The 25,348-nt window shown below is 34.2% G+C and overlaps 5 protein-coding genes across 7 annotated transcripts in view; 4 read left to right on the forward strand and 1 right to left on the reverse strand.

Moving 5' to 3' along the window:
* The first annotated feature begins 234 nt into the window (after positions 1-234).
* LOC110026462 (actin-7-like) lies at positions 235-3,172 on the forward strand. Its single transcript, XM_020727406.1, has 5 exons — positions 235-392; positions 1,461-1,542; positions 1,622-2,015; positions 2,096-2,709; positions 2,798-3,172. The coding sequence occupies exons 2-5, from the start codon at positions 1,483-1,485 to the stop codon at positions 2,861-2,863; spliced, it is 1,134 nt and encodes a 377-aa protein (XP_020583065.1). The 5' UTR covers positions 235-392; positions 1,461-1,482; the 3' UTR covers positions 2,864-3,172.
* A 7,593-nt stretch (positions 3,173-10,765) lies between these two features.
* On the forward strand, positions 10,766-16,475 carry LOC110026469. The gene is made up of 3 exons (XM_020727416.1): positions 10,766-11,451; positions 14,427-15,167; positions 16,187-16,475. The coding sequence occupies exons 1-3, from the start codon at positions 10,825-10,827 to the stop codon at positions 16,310-16,312; spliced, it is 1,494 nt and encodes a 497-aa protein (XP_020583075.1). The 5' UTR covers positions 10,766-10,824; the 3' UTR covers positions 16,313-16,475.
* A 2,854-nt stretch (positions 16,476-19,329) lies between these two features.
* LOC110026403 (glycine-rich RNA-binding protein 3, mitochondrial-like) lies at positions 19,330-21,272 on the forward strand. The gene is made up of 2 exons (XM_020727323.1): positions 19,330-19,513; positions 20,974-21,272. Exons 1-2 carry the CDS (start codon positions 19,330-19,332, stop codon positions 21,270-21,272), a joined length of 483 nt encoding a protein of 160 aa, XP_020582982.1.
* A 2,212-nt stretch (positions 21,273-23,484) lies between these two features.
* On the forward strand, positions 23,485-23,894 carry LOC110026454 (putative glycine-rich cell wall structural protein 1). The gene has a single exon (XM_020727394.1). It carries the CDS (start codon positions 23,485-23,487, stop codon positions 23,749-23,751), a length of 267 nt encoding a protein of 88 aa, XP_020583053.1. The 3' UTR covers positions 23,752-23,894.
* Positions 23,895-24,816: 922 nt separating this feature from the next.
* The window catches only part of LOC110026461 (calmodulin-binding transcription activator 1-like), an 87,300-nt gene continuing 86,768 nt past the window's right edge, over positions 24,817-25,348 (reverse strand). For all 3 annotated transcript variants that reach the window (XM_020727403.1, XM_020727405.1, XM_020727402.1), the window contains one exon: positions 24,817-25,072. In XM_020727403.1, coding sequence (XP_020583062.1) covers positions 25,058-25,072 — 15 coding nt within the window. In that variant the 3' untranslated portion in view covers positions 24,817-25,057. The remainder of the gene's footprint in view (positions 25,073-25,348) is intronic.

The raw sequence follows: 25,348 nt of genomic DNA on the forward strand, positions 1-25,348 counted from the left end.
GTGTCATAAATATTGGCATCATAATGCATATTTCACTCTTTTAAAAAATAGATAATATTGATATTTAGATGTAATATTTAAAAGTTGAATGTCAAATATGAAAATTTAAATATATTATACAGCGAAGTAAAGCCCAATATACAAGTCCTCAGCAGGTCTTAGGCCCACATTATATTTAAAGATCAGTTTAAGCCCACTTGCTCAATTATTTCGTCTCTGATTTTCTTCAGTTCACAGGCTCAGAGTATAAATTGACATCTTCCTCCTAGTTTCTCTCTGCCCGTCTTCCTCTTGGACACTCGCTCCACGGTCTCGCGCCTGCGGTCTATCTACTTCGCTGCGGGAGGAGGACGGTGGATTTGAGCTGATCCGTGTACGAGTCTTCTGTCTAGGTAAGGTCTTCTGTCATGGCGATATTTGTTTTTGTTTTTGTTTTCAATAAATTCGGCAGGTCGTTTGTTAGATCTGGTGTTTGTATATTTTTGATTTTGATATTATGTGGTGTTTCGTAAGTATTTGGATGATCGGGAAGTATTGGTTTATTTTGTAGCAGATGAATTTGATTTCTGATGTAGATCTACGGAACTGTGTTTGATTTTGAAATATCGGAAATTCTATTAGGGTTTTGACTTGTTTGAAGAGATTTGTTCTCTTGAAGGGTGGATCTGGAGCTGCCATGATTTTCTGTATGAATCGTATGCTTGTAGCATGATATATTGCTAGTTTCTAAGAGAAAAAAAAAATCAAGTGTTTATCTAATTGATACTCTGGAACAATTAGTTGGCTATAGTCTTACGTGTTCATATCCTTTTTTGTTTCTTTTTGAGTTTTGCAAGAGAACATAAGCTACTGGGAGTATTTTTCCCCAGATTTGCTGTTTACTTTTTAAATTCATCAATAAACGACTTATAAAATGGCTAATATGCTTCTGTAAGGAGGTCACATGAACTTTATAATAGGCTCATGGATTTTTCCAGGATTTTCTAGTGGACAGCTGTTTTCTTTTTAAGTGTCTAATCTGTTGTGAATCGCTGGATCATCATCAAATTTTGTTAATTAGCTTCCTGGTGGTAGCTATTTAATTTTCTTTCATCATGTTATACTTTGACTTTATTTTTGAAAATATCCGACAACATGGATTTAGATTCAGAACTCTAGATTCATTATTGAAATTATTTTTTCGCATTGTAGAGTAAAGGGTTCCTTTCAAGTAACTTTCTAACTTATATCTTGTCCAAGATGACGTCCCTGCCAGACTGCTTAAAATTTCGTTTTCAAACCGTTAAAATTCTAAAATACAAGGGAACATTATTAATATTTTTTGGCCAGTTTTGTTGTATGCCGTTTACTGCCGGCCCTTTTATTTTCTACTTCATATGTTTGTTCAAGTTGCGGATCTGGTGGGTATAACTCTTTCTCTGTTTAAGCGGTTTGATGGTTTCTTTTCCATGTTATGTCAGTTATTCTGCAGATTAGTCAAAAATGGCGGACGTTGATGATATTCAGCCTCTTGTTTGCGATAATGGAACTGGAATGGTTAAGGTAAACTTCAAGTTAAAAGTTTTAATCTGGAAATGGCTAGAATCATTTCCGGCCCCTTTCATCTCATTTTGTTTGTTAGGCTGGATTTGCTGGTGATGATGCACCCAGAGCTGTGTTCCCAAGCATTGTAGGCCGACCTCGTCACACTGGTGTCATGGTTGGCATGGGCCAAAAGGATGCTTATGTGGGAGATGAAGCTCAATCTAAAAGAGGTATCCTAACCTTGAAATATCCTATTGAGCACGGAATTGTAAGCAACTGGGATGATATGGAAAAGATTTGGCATCACACCTTTTACAACGAGCTCCGTGTTGCCCCTGAGGAGCACCCTGTACTCTTAACTGAAGCTCCTCTCAATCCCAAGGCAAACAGAGAAAAGATGACGCAGATTATGTTTGAGACTTTCAACGTGCCTGCCATGTATGTTGCCATTCAAGCTGTTCTTTCCCTATATGCTAGTGGCCGTACAACTGGTTCGTATTATCCTTAGTTATTCTCTGATGGAGTTCACTTCTTCGGTTGGGTATCCCACTGAAAGTTTGCTTTTTTACAGGTATTGTACTCGATTCTGGCGATGGTGTCAGTCACACCGTTCCTATTTATGAGGGTTATGCACTTCCTCATGCCATCCTTCGATTGGACCTGGCTGGCCGAGACCTCACAGACTCTTTGATGAAGATACTTACTGAGAGAGGATACTCTTTCACAACCACTGCGGAGCGTGAAATTGTTAGGGACATCAAGGAGAAGCTAGCCTATGTAGCCCTTGATTATGAGCAAGAGCTGGAAACTTCCAAGAGCAGCTCTTCAATAGAAAAAAGCTACGAGCTTCCTGATGGTCAGGTTATTACTATTGGGGCTGAGAGATTTAGGTGCCCAGAGGTTCTCTTCCAGCCATCTCTGATTGGAATGGAAGCTGCTGGCATCCATGAGACAACGTACAACTCCATCATGAAATGTGATGTTGATATCCGAAAGGATTTGTACGGTAACATTGTTCTTAGTGGAGGTTCCACCATGTTCCCAGGCATTGCTGACCGCATGAGCAAAGAGATATCTGCGCTTGCACCGAGCAGCATGAAGATCAAGGTGGTTGCTCCGCCAGAGAGGAAATACAGTGTCTGGATTGGAGGATCTATCCTTGCCTCCCTCAGCACATTCCAACAGGTTCAATCTCCCCTCTCTTTTTTCTTTTACTATATCTCAATTAGTGAAGCTATAAATTTGACTTTTTGTTCCTATTTCTACTTGGCAGATGTGGATTTCTAAGGCAGAGTATGATGAATCTGGTCCAGCTATTGTCCATAGGAAATGCTTCTGAGTCTCCATTTTGGCTTCTGTTTCGTACTGCAATTTAGCTGTTTTTCTGTTCTTTGTTATTTAAGCTTGGGTTTTTCAGAGATTGTTGAATTTGAGTTAACCATGTGATGGTTTTATAATTCTCAGATGGGGTCTTATATGCTTGTAGTAGTGCTGCTCATTAATTTGTAAGCCAGCCGAACTTCTGTCCTATGTCTGTCAGACATGCCAGTTTGGACCAGATGGCTGGTTTCATCCTGGTTCTGTTTACCAACTTTTAAAACAGAGATAAATGGTCGGTCTTTCTATTTCATTGTTGGATTTTCTGCTATTATTCAAGGCTGTTCTGTATTGCAGATAAGGATTATGAACGGTTCAGAAATTTATATTTTTCATAGCATCTTACCAAAAAAAAAAAAAAAAAAAAATCTAGGAGGTTGTTTATGTTAATTATAATCTGGTCTTACTGCTGATTTGGCAGGCTACATGGGAGAGCTTGCGGCTGCTTCTGTTTGTTGCTTTTATTATGAGCTAAGCTTATATTTTTGTTTATTGAATACTTGAATGCTTTTGCTCAATTTCTACAACTATTTTTATTAGTTGCCTTTTTTTATTGGAAGAATTTGTTTACTTATATTTTTATTAAAATAAACTTTGTGCTAAATTGAAGGACTGTATTTAAGGTTAGATTCACATTGCTATGGTGAAACAGAAATAGACTCTCATTGATATATTTAAATTTTAAACAATAAATGATGTAAATAAGCTAGCTGGGGATTTTTTTTTCTGCCGTTTTAAAATAGTTGTGCTATAGTTATTTTTGAACAAATGATCAGTCTTCCCTGTACAGTTGTACTGTAATCATGTCTATAACAGATCTGTTCATACTAACATATTACATACTTGAAAGCAAATTTTTTGTGTGAACATTATAAAATAAAAATAGACATCTTACTAAACAGTGAGTAGGGGTGCAAACAAGTCGAGTTGAGCTGCCCTATAGCGACTCGTGGCTTGAACTTGAGTTTGATTAATTTTATTGAGCTTGAGGTTATGTCTATGAGTTTGAGGCGGCTCACAAGCTGACTCGTTTCTTATAAAAGAAAAAAATAATATTAATTTAAGGCAATCTTATAATAAAATGATAAATAAAATGTACAATTATAAGAGAAATAATAAGAAATTAATTAATATAAAGTATAAAATATTATTTTTTAAAATATTTTTAGTAATTTAAATAATTTTTTTAAATTTAATATATTTTGAGTATTTTTATATTAATATTATTTTTAATGAGCCGCCTCATAAGCTAATGAGTTAAATTAGGGCTCGCTAGAGTTTGGCTTTTTAGCTCATCGAGCTCAATTCACGAGCCACATATCAAGTTGAGCTCAAGCTGGGTCCCGAGTCGACATGACTAACACTCCTAATAATGAGTAGCATGACTTTTCAAATAAAATTAAAAACTACTACAATGATAATTAATAATATAATAATATTATTTTAAAAATGCAATTGGTATATATCTCTAGATAATTTCTCATACAGGGAAACTTTAAGGATTTGATCATTCTCGGCGGTGGAATCCTTCAACACATTTGCCTAGTTAAAAAAGTCACAATTTGCTATTTTTTGTTCTTGAAAATTTGTAAAACTCTCCTGTAGCTATGTGGTTGTTTGAAATAAACAGAGAATATTGTTCGAAGTAGTAGTACAATGCTCTCAAAGTATAAAAAGTCCTCGAGCTCTTATTTCCTGAAGTCTTAAATACACAAAACACATACCCTTAGATGTAACATTAGTAAAAATTAATAAAAAAAGTAATCAATTAAAATTTTATGCAGTTTTGAGGTCTCATAGACACAGTAGATAAACCAATAAATCTGTCACTATAGGAAGACAACAAGTCTTATCAAAAAAGGGTTCTTGGTTGTCTTTAACACACGTAATACCGAGCTCGTGTGTTTGAATATATGTATCACCAAAAAAAGGTCGTCGAGAATAATCTAAAAAATCATAGCACTGAAAAGAAGAGAAGCTTGGTTGTTTTCATTGAGATTTTAGATGTGACAATAACCAAAAGCGATATTAAGGCCATCCAGACGAACTTTTAAGCTTAAATATCGCATCATAGACATCTAAAACCCATAAAAAAGTCAATATTTAGGTTATGTTTATTATCCACGGTTGCCTCATCGGTCATCTAAGTGGAAAAAAATACATGCATAAGGAAAAGAAATGTAAGATTTGTATAAAAGACTATTACAATAAACATTAAAATCATAAAAAAAGAAATATGCATGACTTTGTATAACATATTGATATGATAAAAAACAAATATTTTCAGCATACATTAAAAATAAAATAACAATAAAAAATATATATTTCTTCCATTCAACCTCCAACTATAGCATCCATTATTCTTTCTATCAACTCTTCCATCTTTCTTGCGCCTTCCCCATCTTGAGTGTAAGTTTCAGGCACATCAATTTTGGTCTGTGACAAATATTGCCAAAGACAATATTCATATTCATCAACTGAGACATGCGAATGATCTTCATTAGCTCTATTGAAGTCATTATCGTTGTGGGAAGGACACCTCTAAATATAGTTGTAGAGACTCATCGTGGCAAACATAATCCGTACTTGTTCGGAAAATAGATATGTAGGCATACCGTGTAGTATGACATGTTTTTTCTTCAAAACTTCAAATGTCATTTTAATGGCACCGCTTAATAGGAGTGTCTCTTGTTGAACATTTCTCTCATGCATCGAGTGATATTTCTAACTCTCTGAAAGTTAGGTATGTGATATTTCGTATCATGATAGAGCTTTAGATACTCTCTTTACAACAGATATCCAACATCTACCCAATAATATTTACCTGACATTAATACAATGATTTCTATTGTAGTAAGAGCAATATCTGACTAGTTCAATCTCAAGCAAACTTGGGGGTGGATGAGAAAAATTGTATTTCTTAGTTCATGTTGCAAATTTGAAAATCCGACTATCATGTGCACTGCTCTCCCAACAATCCATTGTAGAAGAGAAGCATATATTAAAGTCACACACAATCATGACATTCTGAGTTGGTGAACCACAATGTCCTATGAATGTGATTTTCTTATTATTGGAATATGTGCATTCACATGTGTTTCATCATTCGCTCCAATATATTTTTAAAAGGTTAAACATTGTTAACTAATTACTTTATTCATTTGAAACTGACTGTAATAAATAAGTAAAATTATTTGAAAATATGACATATACCGCATGGCATGCGAAATCTCTACGGGGGTTCATTCGAATGTTATGTCTGTTAATTTGATGACTTGTGACGAAAAATTGACTAGTGCATTTAACCAAACTGAAAAATACCTATAGATTATTTCATATGAGTACTGGAATCGCTCCATGACTCCTCTCATAGATTCATTTTGCGATAATATGTAGAGGGTTATTATTAAAACCTCTCATGAAGTCATCTTGGAGGAGCCATGAAGTCCATGATTCCTATGTTGTTCCTCCAATAGATCAATGAATACAAGTTGTATCATACAAAACATATTGCTTCCAATGTATGAGGATGTCATGCAAGGAGTGCACATTTTTTTTAGGTATAATACTCAAACATCAAACGCACTGCTCTAATTCTCCTTTTGCGTCTTTGTCTATTTGCATTCATGTAGCTAATACATAAGAATCACTGATTTAGCTAACACATATAAATAAATACTATGTTCAAATAAAATTGGAGAAACAAATACAAAATATAACGATAAAAAATAGAAATACAAATAAACATTAACAGCAACTCAATAAAAAAAATAAAAATCCAAAGCAGCATGGGCAACAACCCATCAAAAACCAAATATAAAATATCATACTAGAATAAAATGAAATTCAAGTGTCCTTGTTTGCATGAAAATAACGTAAATAATGCAACTTACGGTCAAGGATCATCATCATGAAAAACTCTCTCCGGGTCGGGTCTTCAAGCAACTTCATAGAGAAAAAATATAACGACATGTTCTCATAATTTTATGGAGTTGTCTCCAGAATTCACCTAACCTGCTAACTGGATGTTACTTGTGATGGGTCAGAGTCATTAGTGAATGAAGTAACCAACTATGAAATCTAACTTCTAATGAAAGTAGCACTCTCTTTTTTATTTTCCCAACCCTAGGACGCTTTGATCGATTGGTGGATTCACCTTCATTGAGGTTCGGACTATGGTCTTCATTGGAATCACCTGTTTGTTCATCATCCAAGTTTTTGGTGATGCCACCAAATCCTGCTCATCAGGAGTGCATGCATTATTGCCTGTTATCACGACACCACGAAACATACAGTCTAACTTCTCTTCCAGTTCAGGCTCGTTGCAGCTCTATTTAATTTTTTTCACATTTGCAGCTCTATTTAAATTTTTTCACGAAACATACAGTCTAACTTCTCTTCCAGTTCTAACTTCTCTACAAAGTCATAGGTTATGTTGATGCATCTGAAAAAAATAAAAAATCGATAGAAGTAGTGGACGATTCATAAATGCTCACCTCTAATATCTCTGCCCAACATCCCTCCGAAGCATCGATTGTTCGCATTATCAGATCTCAACCCAAGCCCGTGGTCATCGCTTCAATTTTTTCCAAGTTTTCCAATTCTTTTTTAGTTGATCATATTTGTTTTTTAATTGCCTCGTAACGTACTCAATGCATGCACTTTCCTTGAACTTTTTAATAATATTATGTTAGTTCTCCTTGTTAAAATAGGTTTTTGACCTATTTCCCAATTAGATCTCCTTAAATCAAAGGTGGTAGCAAAATATTACTTTCATATATTTATTCCACATAGCATATGAACCGTCATCTTTTGTGTTAACCATTATATTACTAATATTAAAAAAAAACTAATCAACATAAATTTTTATCATAAGAAAATATTTATCACAACTCAATGAAAAATAACAATGTCATAATATAATCACCACTTACACCCAACCTCCACACCACACCGCTACACCACATTCACACACCGACACCTCTACACATCAACACATCCACAATGCCACTAGAAACACCTCCACACACCAACTCATACACACCACCATTACCACGACCTCCACATGCCAACACCCTCCACACACCAATACATCCACACCACCACGACCACCTCCACACACCAACACCTCACACCAACACATCCACAACACTATTACCGCCACCTCCACACACCAACACAGGGTCCGTATGCGTTCAAATTAGTCATTTGCATTTACAATTTATTGCACATGCAATCATCACCACCACCAACTTTCAATCAATAAAATCAACAAATAGAGCAAATAGAAACCAAATCCATCAACATGAAGCAGCATAAACCCATCATATGAGCATATCACAATGAATCCAAAAAAATCCCAAAATCCAACATAAATTGAAAACCAACGAAGGATAATAGCACAAAGAACCAGCAAAAGTATTGCACATAAGCATTTGCAAAAAAAAAAAAATTAAAAAAAAATAAAAATAAAAAAATCATCGCACAGTTAAGCCATTGCTTCACCTAATATTTCAAAAAAAAAAAAAAAACAAAACTGATGTCAAATAAGCCATTAGATGTTTCGAATTTAAAAATGAAGGGTTAAAAATCACGACGGATTCGACCACGATTTTCACTGGTCCAATTCCGATTATTCAAAAATATGGTCATCCCTAGCGTCTGAACCAACTACCCTACTGCTGTTCCGGTCTAATTTTAATAATGAAACATTCAATCTAATTACAGAATTTTAAAATGAAAACTTAAGGTGGTCCTGAAATCATTTTTAGAAATTTTTAGCTCTATAAAATTCTTTATTATTCGTGTTTTATCAGATAAATTCTCAAATTAAAAATCAAATATTAATGCATTCGGTAAAGAAATTAACAGTTTATACATGAAATGATTATACTGTAAAATTACTAAAAAGAAAGATATCTTATGCTCATTAGCATGTTTTTATATATATAACATAATTTTGTATTTTGTTATTAATAATTTAAAAATTTTTATGTAAAAAAGTGATCTTGATGAAAATAGTTCTCATTATTGTTTGTGGACCATGCAATTGCCATCATATTTGTCCACGACTTATAAAGAGAGCATCCAAAGCCATATATCCAGCTGTTTCTATAAATGCATATTGACAACTTGCTTGTGACCATATCCCATATTCATTTTTAGAGACCTACAACCAGTGTATTATGACAAGAGCATACTCCATCCCTTAAAGGCCCGGTCTGGACAATCGACCCAGCCTTAACAACCAATCGAGACGGACAACCGACCTAACTTGAACGAAGTCTGGACGACCAATAGCTTGGACTACCAGCAGTATGGAAGGCTCGTAACTTAGACAACCCAAAACAACCAACAGCCACAGATCCACACATGTCAAATACCTAAAATAGTCTGTACAACCCTCATTAAAACATGTTTCAAAATGTAATGTTTTCATATTGTACTGTATCCCGCTAATACATCAGTTTTGCGTCATAGAGACAAGTCGTTGTGCACTCCTCCTGCGCCCCCTTGTCTCTACTCATCTATCTCTATCTCATGTCTTACGCTCTATTATCAATAAAATTCATATTATTATTTTATAAAATTTTCGGCAAAATAATAATATTAAAAATACTATGGTTGATGGCCAAAAGTAATTGAGCAAGAAAATTATTTTGAAAGATTTACATGCATATCAATTGATTTTTATGTATTTATATGTCTTAACACCTAAATTTTATTTTTACACCTAATCAATACATAAAAAGGTGTATTTAACTTTTTCAAAATTAAAATTGTGGCACTTTTTATGGATGAGAAGTATCTTTGTGGTAAAAATGTAAAAGGAAAAAAAATTATATGGTACATAAATTAATACATAGAAATTGTGTAAAAGTACGGCTGTAATAGAGTCGAGCCGGGTCGAGTATATCATTGTTCTAACTTGGGTTGGAATAATTATAAGTTGTTCATGTTCAGCTTGAGCATGTGTTAAGCTTTCGTACATTGTTCAAGCTTGATTTTTTTTTTACATTTTCAATGTTTGAACCTGATTTGTACTTGATTTGCTTAGGACAAATGAAGGACAAATGAAGGAGTAATTAAACGAGCTAATAAAAGAACTAAAAATTTAAATGAGAATCTAGATTTACATGTAAAAATTTTAATAAATAACTTTTCAATTTTAACCACAGCTACTAATTTGCCGATTATGAACTCTAAAATCTTTGAACTTTACTAATTTGCTACATAATTCTTATTAATAGGACTACACCAATTTAAATTTTGTGAGCGGAATAACTAAATTGAACTTTAAAATTAGGGTTGAGTATTTATTTAATCATATTAATAAGAAAATAATAACAATAAGATAATTCACATTAATATTATTGATAATTACACTGAAAAATGCATTCATTACGTTCAAGGTCAAGAAAATTCTACAAGAAAAATCTTGTATGACACTTTTAATTGTAACTATATCATTCTAAATTACAATTCCCTTATTAATAAAATTAATATATAATTTATAAATAAAGTAAAAATATTATTAATATAATAATTTTTTATGATTAAACTTATAATTAAATTATTTATTGGAGGATAAATAAATTTATTTGTGAATGTAATTAAATAAATTTTATATTTAGTTCATTTAAATTTTAAATTTTTTAAAAATTATTTAAATTTATTTATTTATTAATTTAAACGAGTGTTATCGAAATTTAATGGAGTCAGTTTAAATTATTCATTGAGTGTATTGGCCCATTTACAACGCTAGCTAGTTCGACGAACTTAAGGAATTTTATTATATTATTTTCTATCTCGAAAATAAATTATAAAAATAAATGAAAACCATGAAAACGGGACTCAACTGCTTTCTCACCCTTCCGAGCGAGTCGCCCCTAGAATCAATAGGCATCTTTCTTCCCGCCGGCCATGGCCGCCGCCCCCGCCACTGCTCCCCCCAGCCCCAAGCTCCCACTCAAACTTCTGATCGACAAGGAGCGCAACCGAGTAGTCTTCGCCGAGGCTGACAAGGGCTTCGTAGACATCCTCTTCAGTTTCCTCACTCTACCCATGGGCTCCATCATCCGCCTCCTCGGTAAAAAAACTGGCGTCGGATCCATGGATCGTCTCTACGAGAGCGTCGCTAAGTTCGATGAACGCTGCTTTCAGACCCCCGCATGCCGATCGATGCTTCTCAACCCGAGAAGCGCGGCAGAAATTCGCTGCAAAGGACTAGCGCTCGAGCTAGATGAGGAGTCGGAGCCATGGATCTACTATCGCTGCCTGTCTTCGAGGTGTGGCTGCGCAGTGAGCTCAGTGTTTGGAGCACGGTGTCCCTGTGGCGGAACAACGGAAGCACCGATTCTGGCGTTGGGATGGCAAGGATGCGAGGAGTCGGAGAAGGGGTTTGTGAGAGAGGCCGTCAATTTTATTGTCAGCGATAATCTGGTGGTACGGCCTGCTTCAATTGGGGCTAGCTTGGCTCTGATCAACGATCTTGGGGTCGATGATGGTAATGTTCTTGAGAAGAAGACTGTGCATTTGAGCAGAGAGGAGGTAAGGTTGCTTGATTTGATGATCTAATGTATTCAGGTTTAGTTTTTCTAATTGTTCAGTTACTTTCATTAAATTCTTTTGATATTTTATTTTTCCTTTTTTATAGGTCCTGTTTGCGTACACTTCGAATGTCCACTTTTTTTCTGTGGTGTATTGTTAGATCCTAATTTATTGTTTGTGAATATGCCCCGAGAGTTTTAGCCGAGTGAAGGAGAGGAGGAAGGGAGAGTATAATAAGTCAAAAAATTTTTGTAGGGAGTAGTGAGGGAGAGCTCACTTTATTAGTATTTTTGTCCCGTACTTATAGATACATGTTTTATATAATTACAGAAAGAAGGAAAGGTTATGGAAAACGTTCTTAAAGCTATTAAGACTTTTATTAATCGTAAAGATTTTATGTCATATTTGCATTACAATTTGAATTTCAACATTAACGGTTTTTGACTAGTCAGCAGACTTAAAGTGAGTCGACTAAAGAAATCGGCCGAGTTGTGTTTCTGCCTTCTAAAGTATGTGTTTGTCTATTGCGGTGTTCGACCGCATGGCGATCTGACTGTTTCTTTTTCAACATGGTTGATCAGAGCGGTCGGTTGTGAGTTAGTTGTTCGGTTAGGATTCGAGGTTGATCGGTCGAACGTGATTGGTCAGCTTTTTTCGTTGAGTAAACCGTGACTTGCTTTCCTTTCGACTCGAGTTTTACAGGGCTCGTGTCTCTTCTGTTTGGTTGGTTTGTCGCGTCAGCTGGATCTCCAAATCTTGCACGATCTTAGGCGGATCTTGTCGCAGCCTATACAGGGTATCCAATGAGACTTGCTGCCAAGATGATTTACGCCTCACTTTTGGCAGGTTTTGCCGTTACTGAGCGGGAAACCGTCTCCAGAGCTTGAACCTATCCCGAGTGTTGTGAAATCTGCTGCTAAGAAAGCCTTAGGACAACAAAGAAAAAAATCGTAGGATATCAAAATGGAAACAGGAAAAGGAATAAAACCTTAAAGAAGAAATGTGCAAACAAGAACACCGAGAATTTACGTGGGTCGATCCATAGGGGATCTACATCCACGGGAGGGAATCAAGAAATAATTCATTAATACAATCTTGAAGATTACACCGCACAAAATCAAAGATGAACCAATCTCTTCAACCTTTTTATCGATCTTGATCTCGAGACAAGTTTTCTTGGTTCCAAACTCTCTATCGATCTTAATCTGGATACAAGCTTTCTTGGTTCCTCACCTTGCTCTCAGAATTTCTCTCTCCCTTAACCCTCTCAACTCATATATATCATTACTATCATTACATATATATATATATACAGACTCCTACAAGATGACCAGTTAAACACTTGTCATAACCAAATGACCGTTATATCCATTAGCTATAGAAAACTTCCTTATAAATTGCGACATCATCTGAGTTCACATAATTGAGAGTCATCATAACATCGGATTTTGGAGATGCTGCTTCATGTTTGGTCTTGAATCATCGGTTGATTGCTTACCTCAAGAAAATGTTGTTTAAATATAAACTTGATTTTAGTTGTTTAAATAAAACCCAATAAGAGCATAATTTCATGTCTCATCTAGAAGTTCATTCTAATATGTGTGGTAGATATGAAATTATTATGTTGTAGGTATGAAATTATTTGTAACCATTAGAATAGATTTATAGTGGCACAATTCTAGCCATTAATTTAGGAGATGCCACTAATATAAATAGGGGTCGAGTCTTTGAGTTTATATCAAATCAAAAAAATATGATAAATAGAAGTGAAGTTTATTCCATAAATTTTTAACCTTTGCTGAATTTTAAAAGTTTCTCTATTCCAACAAAGGCTCGTTCATTTTGGTCGTTCGTTCTCTTTGAGATTCGTGCTGGTAATTTTAATGTGTACATGTATAATCTACAATAGAAATGTAATATAAGGGGTATCAAATTAGGTGAATATTTTTTTATTATTAAGATTTTCTTAGGGTGAATTTTATAACCCTTGAATTTATTTTGAGATGTGTGTAATATAAGAGTTGATTGATTATTCATGATACACTCATTTCAAAAATATAAAGAGTTTTAGAATCCATTATAACTAAAATTTATTCTGAATATTCTGACCCAAATGAATTAATTGATGTGAAAATTTTTTACGTTACATACCACATAATTCTTATGTATTTACATATCTAACCCCTATACTTTACCTTCTATATTTAAATCACCCAAATCTTTTATATCACCTAAAAAATACCATTATTTGAGCTTTTAAAGAGTGGAATACGCCTTTTCATGCATAGTTAAGCTGGTATGTTTGTAGATTGAAGTTTAGGTGCTACACATGTAGATCTATTGGGATTGAGTGGTATGTATGTAAGTCTTCCATTCTTTTTAAATGTAATGAACATTAAATGTTCAACGCTTGATAAAGAAATTAGATAATTGCACATCTCAAGTTATTGATGAGTTTTCCCTTTTCTTTCGTTATTCGAAGAGTGGATATCCCTCTGTTAATAGGGTGGCTAGGTTGTTGTACCGAAATGACATTTGATGAATTTATTTACTCTATATTAGGTTTAGTAGTTATCATTTCAAGGGTTTTAGGACATGAAAATTTTGAGATAATAAGTGACACATTAATGCCTAAACAAGGTGTCAAAGTAAGATGATAAGATTTGAAGTTAAGACATATTGAATCTTTTTAAGATGTCGGGTTTTATATAGTTTGTGAATTCATACAATCCGGAAGAGACCTTGTAAGATGAATAAAAGAGGTGGAGAGGCATGGAGTGTCCTAGATGATAGTTTGATGGGATTTACAAAAACAACATGAAGAAATTTGAAAGCTTAAAAACCAAACAATAAAGTTTAGGTATTGATATGTAAATATATACGAATTCAGTGGTATGCATGTAAATGCTATTATTTTCTGTATGCAGAAATCACTATCTTGACTTAATTAATCAACACTTTCTAGTGTTCGACAGATTTTGAATTTGCTCAAGAGAGCGCTTGTCTCAAAGATCCCTCTAACAGACGTCTTCCTCCAAGAACTACACACAACAGATTCTGCCGAGAAATTGCCGACAAAAAACATCATCCAAGCAAATGAAAAGCTCAAAACAAGCCGCGACAACAACAAGAAAATCAATCTGAAGCTTTTCCTAAGCAAAGATACTGACAAGGTGGTGTATGCCGAAGCAGGCAAAGAGCTAGTTGACCTTCTATTCAGCTTCCTCACTCTTCCGCTTGGTTCAATCATAAAGCTTCTGGGAATGCATTCATCTTTGGGGTGCATCGACAACCTATATGAAAGCATCGAGCTTTTGAGTTCGCCCGACTACATAATCTCAAATGAGTGCAAGGAGATGCTTTCATCTCCCAAACTGGCTCCTTTCTTTGGCTTGGAGAAGCAGCTGCTGCAGGTTGAAGAAGATTTCCCTCAGACTATCAAGTCCTGTGCCTGCAAAACCTGCTTTTCATTTTCATCGGCGACCCGATGCCTTCACGGACACAATGTATCGTTCTGCAATCTTATGAACCCTAAGTTGCAGAACTCTGGTCAAGAAGTAGGTGGAGGATATGTGAGAGGAATGGGATGGTATCTGATAACAGATGAGATGGAGGTGAGCCCGCTTTCGCCGATCACCAGCGTACACATTATCAACAAGTTGATGGTGCCTATCAGCGGTTTAGAGGAAGTTACAGCCAGCCTAGGAGAAGCAGAGGTACTTATTTTTTTGGAAGTCTTAAATACATACATACCACTTAATTTTTTATGTATTTACATATCTAACACCTAAACTTCAATTTTTTGCATGTATCTTCTTTCCTTTGCATGAAAGTGTATTTCACTTTTAAAAGTTACAATATTGATATTTTTTATGTGATAATGAAAAACTTGGGTGGTATAATTATAAAAAAAGTAAAGTTTTGGTATTTGACATGTAAATATATAGGATTTGGGTCGTATGTATGTAAATGCCCCTAATTTTCTCAAGTTTACTCAGTTGCCACAATTCTGTTTGTTTTTTTTTTTTTTTTTTGCTTTTTAAAAGATTATTTGATGATTAGCATCTTTTTTAATCTTATCCACTCAAGTTTGGTGGCCTTAAAAGGGATGCCATTCAACAATTATCCACTCAAGTTTGAAGTAAAAACATGCTTAATGCTCAATATAGATCTTAAAAATCTGCTTTTCCAACAATAATTAATTATTTTTACAGACAAGTTACAGTTGCCCGAATGGATCCTAGGTTTCCACATCTTCACCATATCCATTCAATTGAATGACTTTTAAATTACAAATTGCATAGCGAAAGAATTGCACTTAGCGGTTGAAGAATGTTGTTTTCCCTAATTTAGAAATTTGAACCACATATTTTACTTTTATTGCTCACTAGTCTAAAAAAATATATTTTTGGTATAAACTTATAAAAATACCATAAAGAGGTAGATCTTGATCGAGAGGAGGCTAGCATCACATCACACAGCTTTTATGTATTTATATATCTAACATCAAAACATTCATATTTACATGCGTATCACTTAAATCTTTAATGCAAAACTTTAGTGTTTGATATATAAATACATAAGAATTGTGTGGCATGCATGTAAATTTCCCTAAATTGTAACTCTCATCAGCTAATAAAATATAAACTTTCTCTACATCATGAGCAAATATCCATATATTTTTGCAGTATAACTACATTTTTTTTTCTTTCGTTTATCTTTGTTTATGGTGCAGGCTTTGGATTTGTTAAGGGCTTGTTTGATCTCAGATGAGGTGCTCAGTGACGTATTCTCTCCCTATTTATTAAAGCTGCTTCAGCAGAATTGGTTGGGCTGCTTTCCTTGCAAATCATACAAGTAAGTGTATTTATGAATAAACACCCCATAATTCTTATCTGCTTACCTATTTACCCGCAGGTGCTGTATTTTGTAAAATATATTTGTTTGGTAATTTGTATAATGTCTATATGGCTATAAAAATTTTTACTTGTTACCTGTCTACTATTATTAAAACTTCATATGAATGGGGATAATAGTTTTAAAATTTTGTTAAACTTGGCCTCTACACATGCTTTTATCCTGTGAAATTATTATTAAGAAAAAAAAAGAAATTGCAAATCTGAACTCGGCAGTTCTCATATAATGTTGAATGATTTGTTTTATAAGAGTTTGCTCTTCACGCTATCAATGGAAAAATTTTTGGTAAGAATATTTTTACTCAAATTTGATCAGATACTTCTATGATCATTGCATTTATTTAGGCATAAATATAATCTACAACTAATTAATTAAATAAAATTTGGCACATTTGAACTTGATCACAACTCGCTGGCTATCGTGGATCATTGTCGGCTGCCCGCTACTCTTTGCATCAAAGTTCAACTTCATATTCCAATGAGCATTGCTCAGTACCGTGACCAAGCCATCACTGCTGGTTTGAAAATTAAGCAGTATCAGTATTACCTTGACTTTATCATTAAACTTGATTTTTACTAAACACAACTGGCTTGTTATTGTGTTGAAATTGTTTAGATGTTCTGTTATTGAACTGTCTTCCACTATCTTTTTGTTGAATAACCTCTTTATTAGAAAAACCTTATTAAAAAACAAAAGGTTTTTTTGTAATTTTTTGTTAGTGCCCCCTTGAGATTCAACATGATTGTTTCATTTGCTATACTAAACTTAACAGATGAGGAATGATAAACGGATCAAACATAGTATTGTTCCATCCAACTGCTACCATTCATCCATATTCATAAACTTGGGCTTCTTGGTTATTTTTTGTAGTGACAAGTACAATTTTTTTCTGATACAACAAATCATCCACTTGCATCCTCCAGAACGTTAAATTCATCTTATTGAACTTCTACACTTTTTACCATGCTTCGCTGGTCTTTGATCCCACTCGGATCAAATCTCCGCTCTAATTCCACTTTGTTGTGGGTGATGATTGACATCTCTCTTTTACTTCTACTAACACATCCTTGAATAATATCACATTGGTTCGATAAAAGCGAAACAAAAAACAAATTTGAACATCGAAAAAGCACACCATGATTTAATGTGTAAAAACCAGATGACAAGAAGAAGCCATGGATCCAGGGCCAAATCTCTTCTCTATAAAGCAATGAAATTTACACGACTTCGCTCCAAGTTCTTTTATCTCAATCCACAAATGAAAAGTTGATTCAATCCATTTTGGTGTGATTGGACGATCATTCCAGCAATAATTTTTTTTTTTGCTTAGCTTTTTTTTTATATCTTTTAAATAAATTTAAAGCCAGAATTTAGATTATTTGATTTTTTTTTTTTTTTTTTTTTTTTTTTTTTTTTTTTTTGCTTAGAAGTTAAGATTTAGTGTTTTTGACTTCCTTTCAGTGCTCTTCATGTTTTGCATAAAATGTCGTAATTGATCCAATGAAAAATACTAACATGCTCCAAAAAAATTATTTTATTTAACATTAATTAAAAAATACGCCTCTTAAATATATTTTTTTTATGAATTTCTGATAAAAAGAAAATAAATTGTAAAGAACATTAAATAAAATTTATAAATAAATTTTTTTATTTGCAAAAAGTTTCAAAGCGGTGAATTAGCTGGCGCTTTTTAAATGGACTGACGCAGAGGAATCTTTCCCGTTGATTTGGAAAACTTCTACCGTCCCATTTACATGCTTACCACCAAATTCCTATGTATTTGCATATCTAACACCTAAATTTTAGAATTTACATTTATATCACCCAAACCTTTCATATCACATAAAAAATACCACCATTTTAATTATTAAAGAATAAAATACACCTTCCCATGCATGGATAAAATGGTATGTATGTCAAAAATTAAAATTTAGGTGTTAAATATGTAAATACATAAGAAACTGAGTGGTATAAATGTAAACCTTCCTATTTATTATGAGGAGGAGAAAGAAGAATCATATCTTATCAACATCGAATCAGAATTTCGACTATAAGTTTTAAAGTGAAGGAATTTATAAAGTTTAAAATGGCACTCGAATTCATTCCATATTAATTAAAAATAATTTAAAAATAATTTATAAAAATCTAAAAAAATCGCGTTGGGCACTCACTTTGCCCAAAAAAAGTTAATAATAAGGAATTTTTATAAATATTGCATTAGAAATAGTATTATTTATGTATCTCATATTCTAATGTTTAATTTTGCAACACTAGCTTAACTCCTCTCCCTTGGACTTCTCCAATAAACATCCACCAATCTAAAACGCACTAATTTCATAAAATTAAATTTTATGTGTGAGATATAGGACTGTAAATGAGCCTAGCTTGAGCGAGCTCAGACTTGGCTCTTGTTTAACCCGTTCGAAATTGCTCGTGTTCGAAACCTGCTCGTGAACAGTGTGTTCGCGTTCGGCTCGAAATTGTCTCGTTAAAATTAAATTGAAAAAATAGATGTAGAGTGCTGGATTCGAACCTGGATCAAATATATGCAAAACAAGACGCATAACCATATTACAACAATACCAGTTACAATTTAAACATAAATATAAATATATATAATATATTATTATATAAATAATATAATATTATTAAAAAAATTATATAATTTTTCTTATTTCGATCTAAAAACGAGTTGTTCGCGAACAATGAGCTTTTTTTGACAGCCCTAGTGAGATACATAAATAAATAATTCTTCCGGGGCTATGTATATAAAAACCCCTAATAATAAATATAAAAAAAAGAAAAGCAAAAGTCTTTATTCTTAAAAAATTGCATCTGCTTCCAATTCCGGTTTGCTTTATTCGCGTACAACAAAAGCCATTTAAGAGCTTTGAATGCTTCTGTTTGGCCCAAATTTGTCTATAAATATTAACCACCGGTTCCTCCCACTATCATCAAAACATGGGAGGCAGCAAAGGCGGCGGAGGCAGAGGCTCGGGCGGCGCCGGCAGCGGTGGCCGGAATTATTCCGGCGGTAAAGGTGGCGGTGGTGGGATAATGAAAGCACCCGGAGGTGGTGGAGGCTATATTTCGAGGACAACTTTTGAAAGTAATCCAAAGGGTTATTTTCAAGGGCTTCGACATGGTAATGGTGCCGCCGGCGGCGGCGGCGGGCGGTGGCGGTGGAGGTGGTGGTGGGGGAAATAAAGGTTCGTGCTATATTATGTGAGGTGTAATCATGAACATAAATGATTAATATAGATATTTTGTGTTATTTTCAAGTGGTTTTTTAATCACTTGCTTGCTGTTTGCTTATATACTCGAATTAATTTTCTGTTTTAACGCTTGTGGTTTCAATATGTTTTGTTAGTACAACTATATATATGTATATATATGTATGTATGCAGTGTCGCAACCCAACCCAACCCGTGGCCTGTTGGTTGGCGGGGTTCACTGGAAATCACCTCAGGTCACGGGCCGTGGCGCGGGGTTCTCAAATAGTTAGACATATGGAACGGCCTCTCATCATGTGGGTGTGTGTGTGTGAGAGAGAGAGAGAGAGAGAGAGAGAGAGAGATGTAATTTAATGTTTTATATGATTTTTTTTTTTTAAATTTGTTTGATTTTTCAAAATATTTTGTTTGTTTGTTTTTTTAAATTGGGAGCCAAATCAGCATTATATTAAGTGAAGTAAATGAAACAAGTAAAGAAGAAATTACAAGTAAATATAGCAAAAAAGAAAAGAAAAGATGGAAAGCTAAAATGAGCTGTTTGGCTAATCCATGCACTTGTTTGGCAAAGAGACTCCATTCATGTCATTATGTCCGCCATCCTAAATGTGCGAACGATGGTGCCGATCGTACCACAGCGTTTGACGATGTGGTGGAATCCACGTCTCCAATTTATCAGGGTTAATATTTTTCCCAAAAGAACACCATTAAACTCGCATGTGAAAGCAAACTAAGAAGCAAGCAAGAGAAAGAAGCCGCTGGTGACTTCAAAACAAAGCAGAAACAATGGTGAAAATAGTGGAGAGGTAAATACAAATGATATGGATTAAGAGCATAAAAGAAGAGGTAGGCACACAACACGAGAAGTGAGACTAAGCAAACAATTAGTATAATCTTTGAAACAGTTAAGAGTTCAACGAATAAGATAGAATATCATTATAGCTCGATAAAATCACAAAAAAAAAATAGAGCAGCACTAAAAAAATGCACCCATAACGCTCACAATAAATCCATCAAGCTCAGCAAATCAGAGAACCAAAGCCACGAAAAAAGAGAAAATTTGTTGCCATCTCCGCATATCGGAACAATGGGCCACTTGTGAATGACTGCAGAACCAACCATTTTCTTAGGGCTAAACCCCTTTTTGAGAGGGATGAGGAAGTGATTTTATAAGAGGGATAAAAAAAATAAACTATCATCTTATATAAGTAAAAATTTAGAATTTGAGGCGAGCAGCTAACTCTCCTAAATTATTCACGAGTCCGCCTCTGACAGCGTTAGGGCCCGGCCCATTCTCTGTACTTGCTGACCACACATAATTTTTTAAAAAAATAAAAAATCGGCCCAAACATCGAAAGTTCCAACCGAAACTCAGGCTTTGTTAAGGGGCGGCGGCCGGCTTGCGGAGCGGTGCGACACCGTTATTCTCAGGCGTTTGGGGAGGCTGTGCCGCTGCATCCTATCGTGACCCCGAATGCAGAAAGCGCTCATGGACCCCCGTCCCAACTTTGCCTTCCTGCCCCGTGCCCTTTCTTCGTATTACCCCATCTGAAACAAATTCGGCCCGGATTTTCGTCCTCGCAGGCGACAAACATCTCCTCTTTCCTCATCTTCTCCGAAGGTCCTCCTCCTCCTCTCACTCAGTCTGGATTCTCATCCTCGCAGCAACGGTAAAAAACGTTGTCGTATGAATGCTTTGGATCTGTTATGCCTCTTTTGCCCTAATCTTCCCAAATGTTTCAGCTGCGCGGTAGCGGTAAGAAACAAGTATCCCATAATTATTTTCACACAGCTGTAACAAACAGACACTTAACTTCCCCACAACAGCTTCCTAGGATAACACAGCTACAGCTAAAAAACTAAGAAATCACAGCTGCTGCATCAAACAGAGCCTCACTAAAGCAATCAAGTATAGTATGTTAAAGCTGTGCAACATAAAAGTTACAATTAAAGCCACAAAAAAAAAAAAAATTCTTAAAAAAAAATATAGTTTTCATTTGTTTTTTGCCCGGAACGTTACCTGTAGTAAGAAATAATGTGGGGTTAATGGTTATATTTTCATATAAAAAAAGACATTTACACAGATACCGCTCAATTCTTGTGAATTACATATCAAACAACTAATTTTTTTTTTATATATATTTAGGGTATGTTTGGCGCAGCTGTTGATTATTTTTAATCTATTGATAAGCAGGTTATTCTGATAATCTGATAATCTGCAGATTATCAGAATAAGCTGGCTTGCTGTTTGGGAGAGCTTATTTAGAATAGCTTATTGATAGTTGTTGTTAGATAAATGATCATTATGCTCATGTTTGATGAAACTGTTTATAACAGAACTGTATATAATTATTTAATTTTTTTATAAACTATCAACTTATTAGCTAATAAATTTTGATTAATCAATTATTAATTACATAAATAAAGTATTTCTTAAAAATTTATTAAATAACTTAAAAATTTTGATATATTTTTATTCATTAATCAAATATTAAATAATTACATACAAATTTATCTATTATAATTAAATTGATGATATACAAATTAATTATAGATTCTTAAATTAATTATAATTAAATTTTTGATATAATTAATTATAGATTCTTAAAATTATGATATATAAAATTATTTTCTCAAAACTTCCCATATTTGCCCCAAACCCTTGCTTATGTCACTCCCCCTTCCGGTTTCGCCCAAAACCTTCGTGAACAAAACATAATATAATTGTGTCTATTTAAAATATTTTATTACTTTAATATTTATTTAAAATAATATTTGAATAAAAAATATTATTTTTAAAACTTTGCCATTTTTTTTGAAGGTATTTAAATAAAATGTAGGATACATAAAACTACAACGGCATCATAAATTTAGAAATTTAATTAAAAACTTCCTACTTTTAATGCATTGTAATTTTGGAACATAGCTCCGAATCGAATGTACGGAGGTCGCCCCCACCTTCCCCCGCAGGAAATACTGACACGCGTCACCCAAGTAATGGCTGCTGCCCCCCTAATAAATTGACACGCGTCCTTCAAAGAAAGCTGGTCCCGGCTCACAAGCTTTATCGGTCAATAATTGTCAAGCTCATTGTCACTGCTGATCATTATCCCTTTCTATTATTTTTTAAATTTTACGAAATAAATAAAAGCTGATCCTGCCCCCACTCTCGACATCTCCTGCGACCTTGTTGTTTCGCCAACCGCTCCCACCTTTGCTCGTGTCTCCCGCCTCAGTTCGCGTCTCCTGCATTTCCTTAGCCCGAAAGCATCACTTCGCCTCCTTTTCACGATAAATGGAGCGGCTCTTCTTCAGTTTACACACGGTCTTTTTATGTTCTTCTTTGATAGTTGTACTTCCACGGGATAAATGAAGAGAAGTGCATGGAGTAGTTCTTTACGGTAGAGGAAGAAGAAAGAAGAAGAAGATTGTTCTCCTTTGACTTCTTTTTGGTGACTTGTAACAGAAGAGAAATCGAGTTTACTTCTCTTGTAAGTTTATCTTCTTCGGTGTATCTCAGTATAGAGAGAGAAGAAGAGAGAGTACGAAAGTGAGAGATCCCTCTTGTAAGTCGAGACAATCGATTGTTGTATATTCCTCAAGTAGTAAAATTCTCTGTAACTCTGTGGATGTAGTCAATTTGTTGAACCACGTAAATATGCGTGTTTCGCTCTGTTACTGTTTTCTAGTATGAATTTTCTCGTCCTATTTTTCGCTTCGTCGAATATCGTTCTTCTATTTTCTATATATATATATATATATATACCAAAACACAATTTTGATGCAAAATTATATTTTATTTTCATCCAAATTAAACAAATTTTAAAAAATTCTACTTTTCTATAAATAGTGCCCGAAGGCCCCTTCTACGTCCACAGAAAAAAACATGGGTGGCAAAGGCGGCGGAAGTGGTGGAAAGGGAGGCGGCGGAGGAAGTGGAAAAGGAGGAGGCGGGGGAGCGGGTGGCAAAGGAGGAGGAGGCGGCGGCAAAGGTGGTGGTGGAGCTCAACAATCCTCCGGCAGCAAAAGTGGAGGCGTTGGTGGGATGATGAAAGCCCCAGGGGGTGGTGGAACTTATATTTCTAGGCCAACTTTTGAGAGTAACCCACAGGGTTATTTCTCTGGTCTTCACCATGGCGGCGGAGGAAATTAAGTACGCTGGATCTTGTCCTGCTCTTTCTCTATGTACACTATGTAATGGGTAAACTATAACCATGAATGTGAATAAATAAAGCTGTAGTATATCTTTGTAGTGACCTTTTAATGACCAATTTCCTTGCTTGCCTAAGCTTTAAATCTGTGTTTTGCACTCATTTTATTTTATTTTATTTTATTTTTTCAAAAACTGTACAAATATGTTTGGCAAGTAATTAATTTAGTAGGGTTTATAACTACTAAGAGTATGTATAATATATATTAGAATAGGTGAAATTAAATAAAGGTAATTCTGTTTGTTTTCTTGTAATAAATTTAGATTATTTTATTAAGTTATCACGCTTCACTTTGTTCTCTTTTATCTTTTGATAAAATTGCAACCATAAGTAAATAATTTATACCCTCCAAAAATTGATTAAAAAATTAACTATTCATGTTCTAGACATTATAATTTCATGATAATTATTATAAATTCCAATATGATACATAAATCATAATACAAAAAACGTTTTAATTATTTTTAATGTTAGCTTAAAAGCATTTAAATGCATAAAATGTTTTTTTTTTTTTTGAAATATTTAAAATTTAAAAAGATCTCCATCATGACCAATGGATCTAAAGATAACCCTAAACCTATTATGGAAAAAATATTAGGTCAGGACTTTAAATCATCCGGAGTTCAATAAGGAGGCGCCATGTGTAAAGTGGACTCATCACAATAATCAGTGATTGGTCCACTTTACACATGTCGCTCCCCTATAGGATTCCGAATGCATCCAGAGTCCTGACATAATATTTTCTCCCTATTATGCTTGACTAAAGCAGAATACATTCAAGAGGGATCAATAATCCGTGACGCAGCAAGAGAGTTGAGCTTAAAATAAATACAAAAAAGACATAATAAATAATTAATCAATCAAAATCCAAGCATTATATCGTACAGTTCTGTTTAAACTATTTACAATAAAACATAATAAAAAAATAATGAAACAAAATAATATTACATTCTTCTCAAAATAAATACAAAAAAAAAATAAATCACTAATTTATTAGATGAGCCCAAATAAATCAATGTTTGCTGCCGGTCCAACCCCCTTTATTTTCTCCCCATGATTGTTTTATTTTTGAAAAAACCATTTACAAAAAAATTTAAAAAATAAAAAAAGCGACCATATTTACTTAAAAAAAAAAAGAAAAAATAAGTGAGCCAAAAAGAAGAATTTTGCAGGCCCACCATTTGCTAGTGCTCAACATGCAAGAGAATAATTTCCTCCAAAAAGTTTTCATTTTGAACTGTCAGCTCTCTATACAGATCCGGCCTGCAAAGATTGTTGATCATATTAGACAACAAAGGCATAAGAATTGGGAAAAGAAAATTTGGGTCATAAGAATATGGGATAATTACATACAGGCCACCCAAAACATTGCTATTTACAAATCAAATACCTAAATAATTGTTTTGAACTACCTAAACTATCGAGAATTTGATAGAAAAGAAAAAATATGGGTTGGGGATTTACCATGAATATTGATAGTTGAGTGAGAATTTGAAAAATAGATGAAAGAGGGTGGTTGATTTGTAAATAGCAATGTTT

Source organism: Phalaenopsis equestris, unplaced genomic scaffold, assembly GCF_001263595.1.
Source record: "Phalaenopsis equestris unplaced genomic scaffold, ASM126359v1 Scaffold000372, whole genome shotgun sequence".
NCBI classification, from domain to species: Eukaryota; Viridiplantae; Streptophyta; class Magnoliopsida; order Asparagales; family Orchidaceae; genus Phalaenopsis; species Phalaenopsis equestris.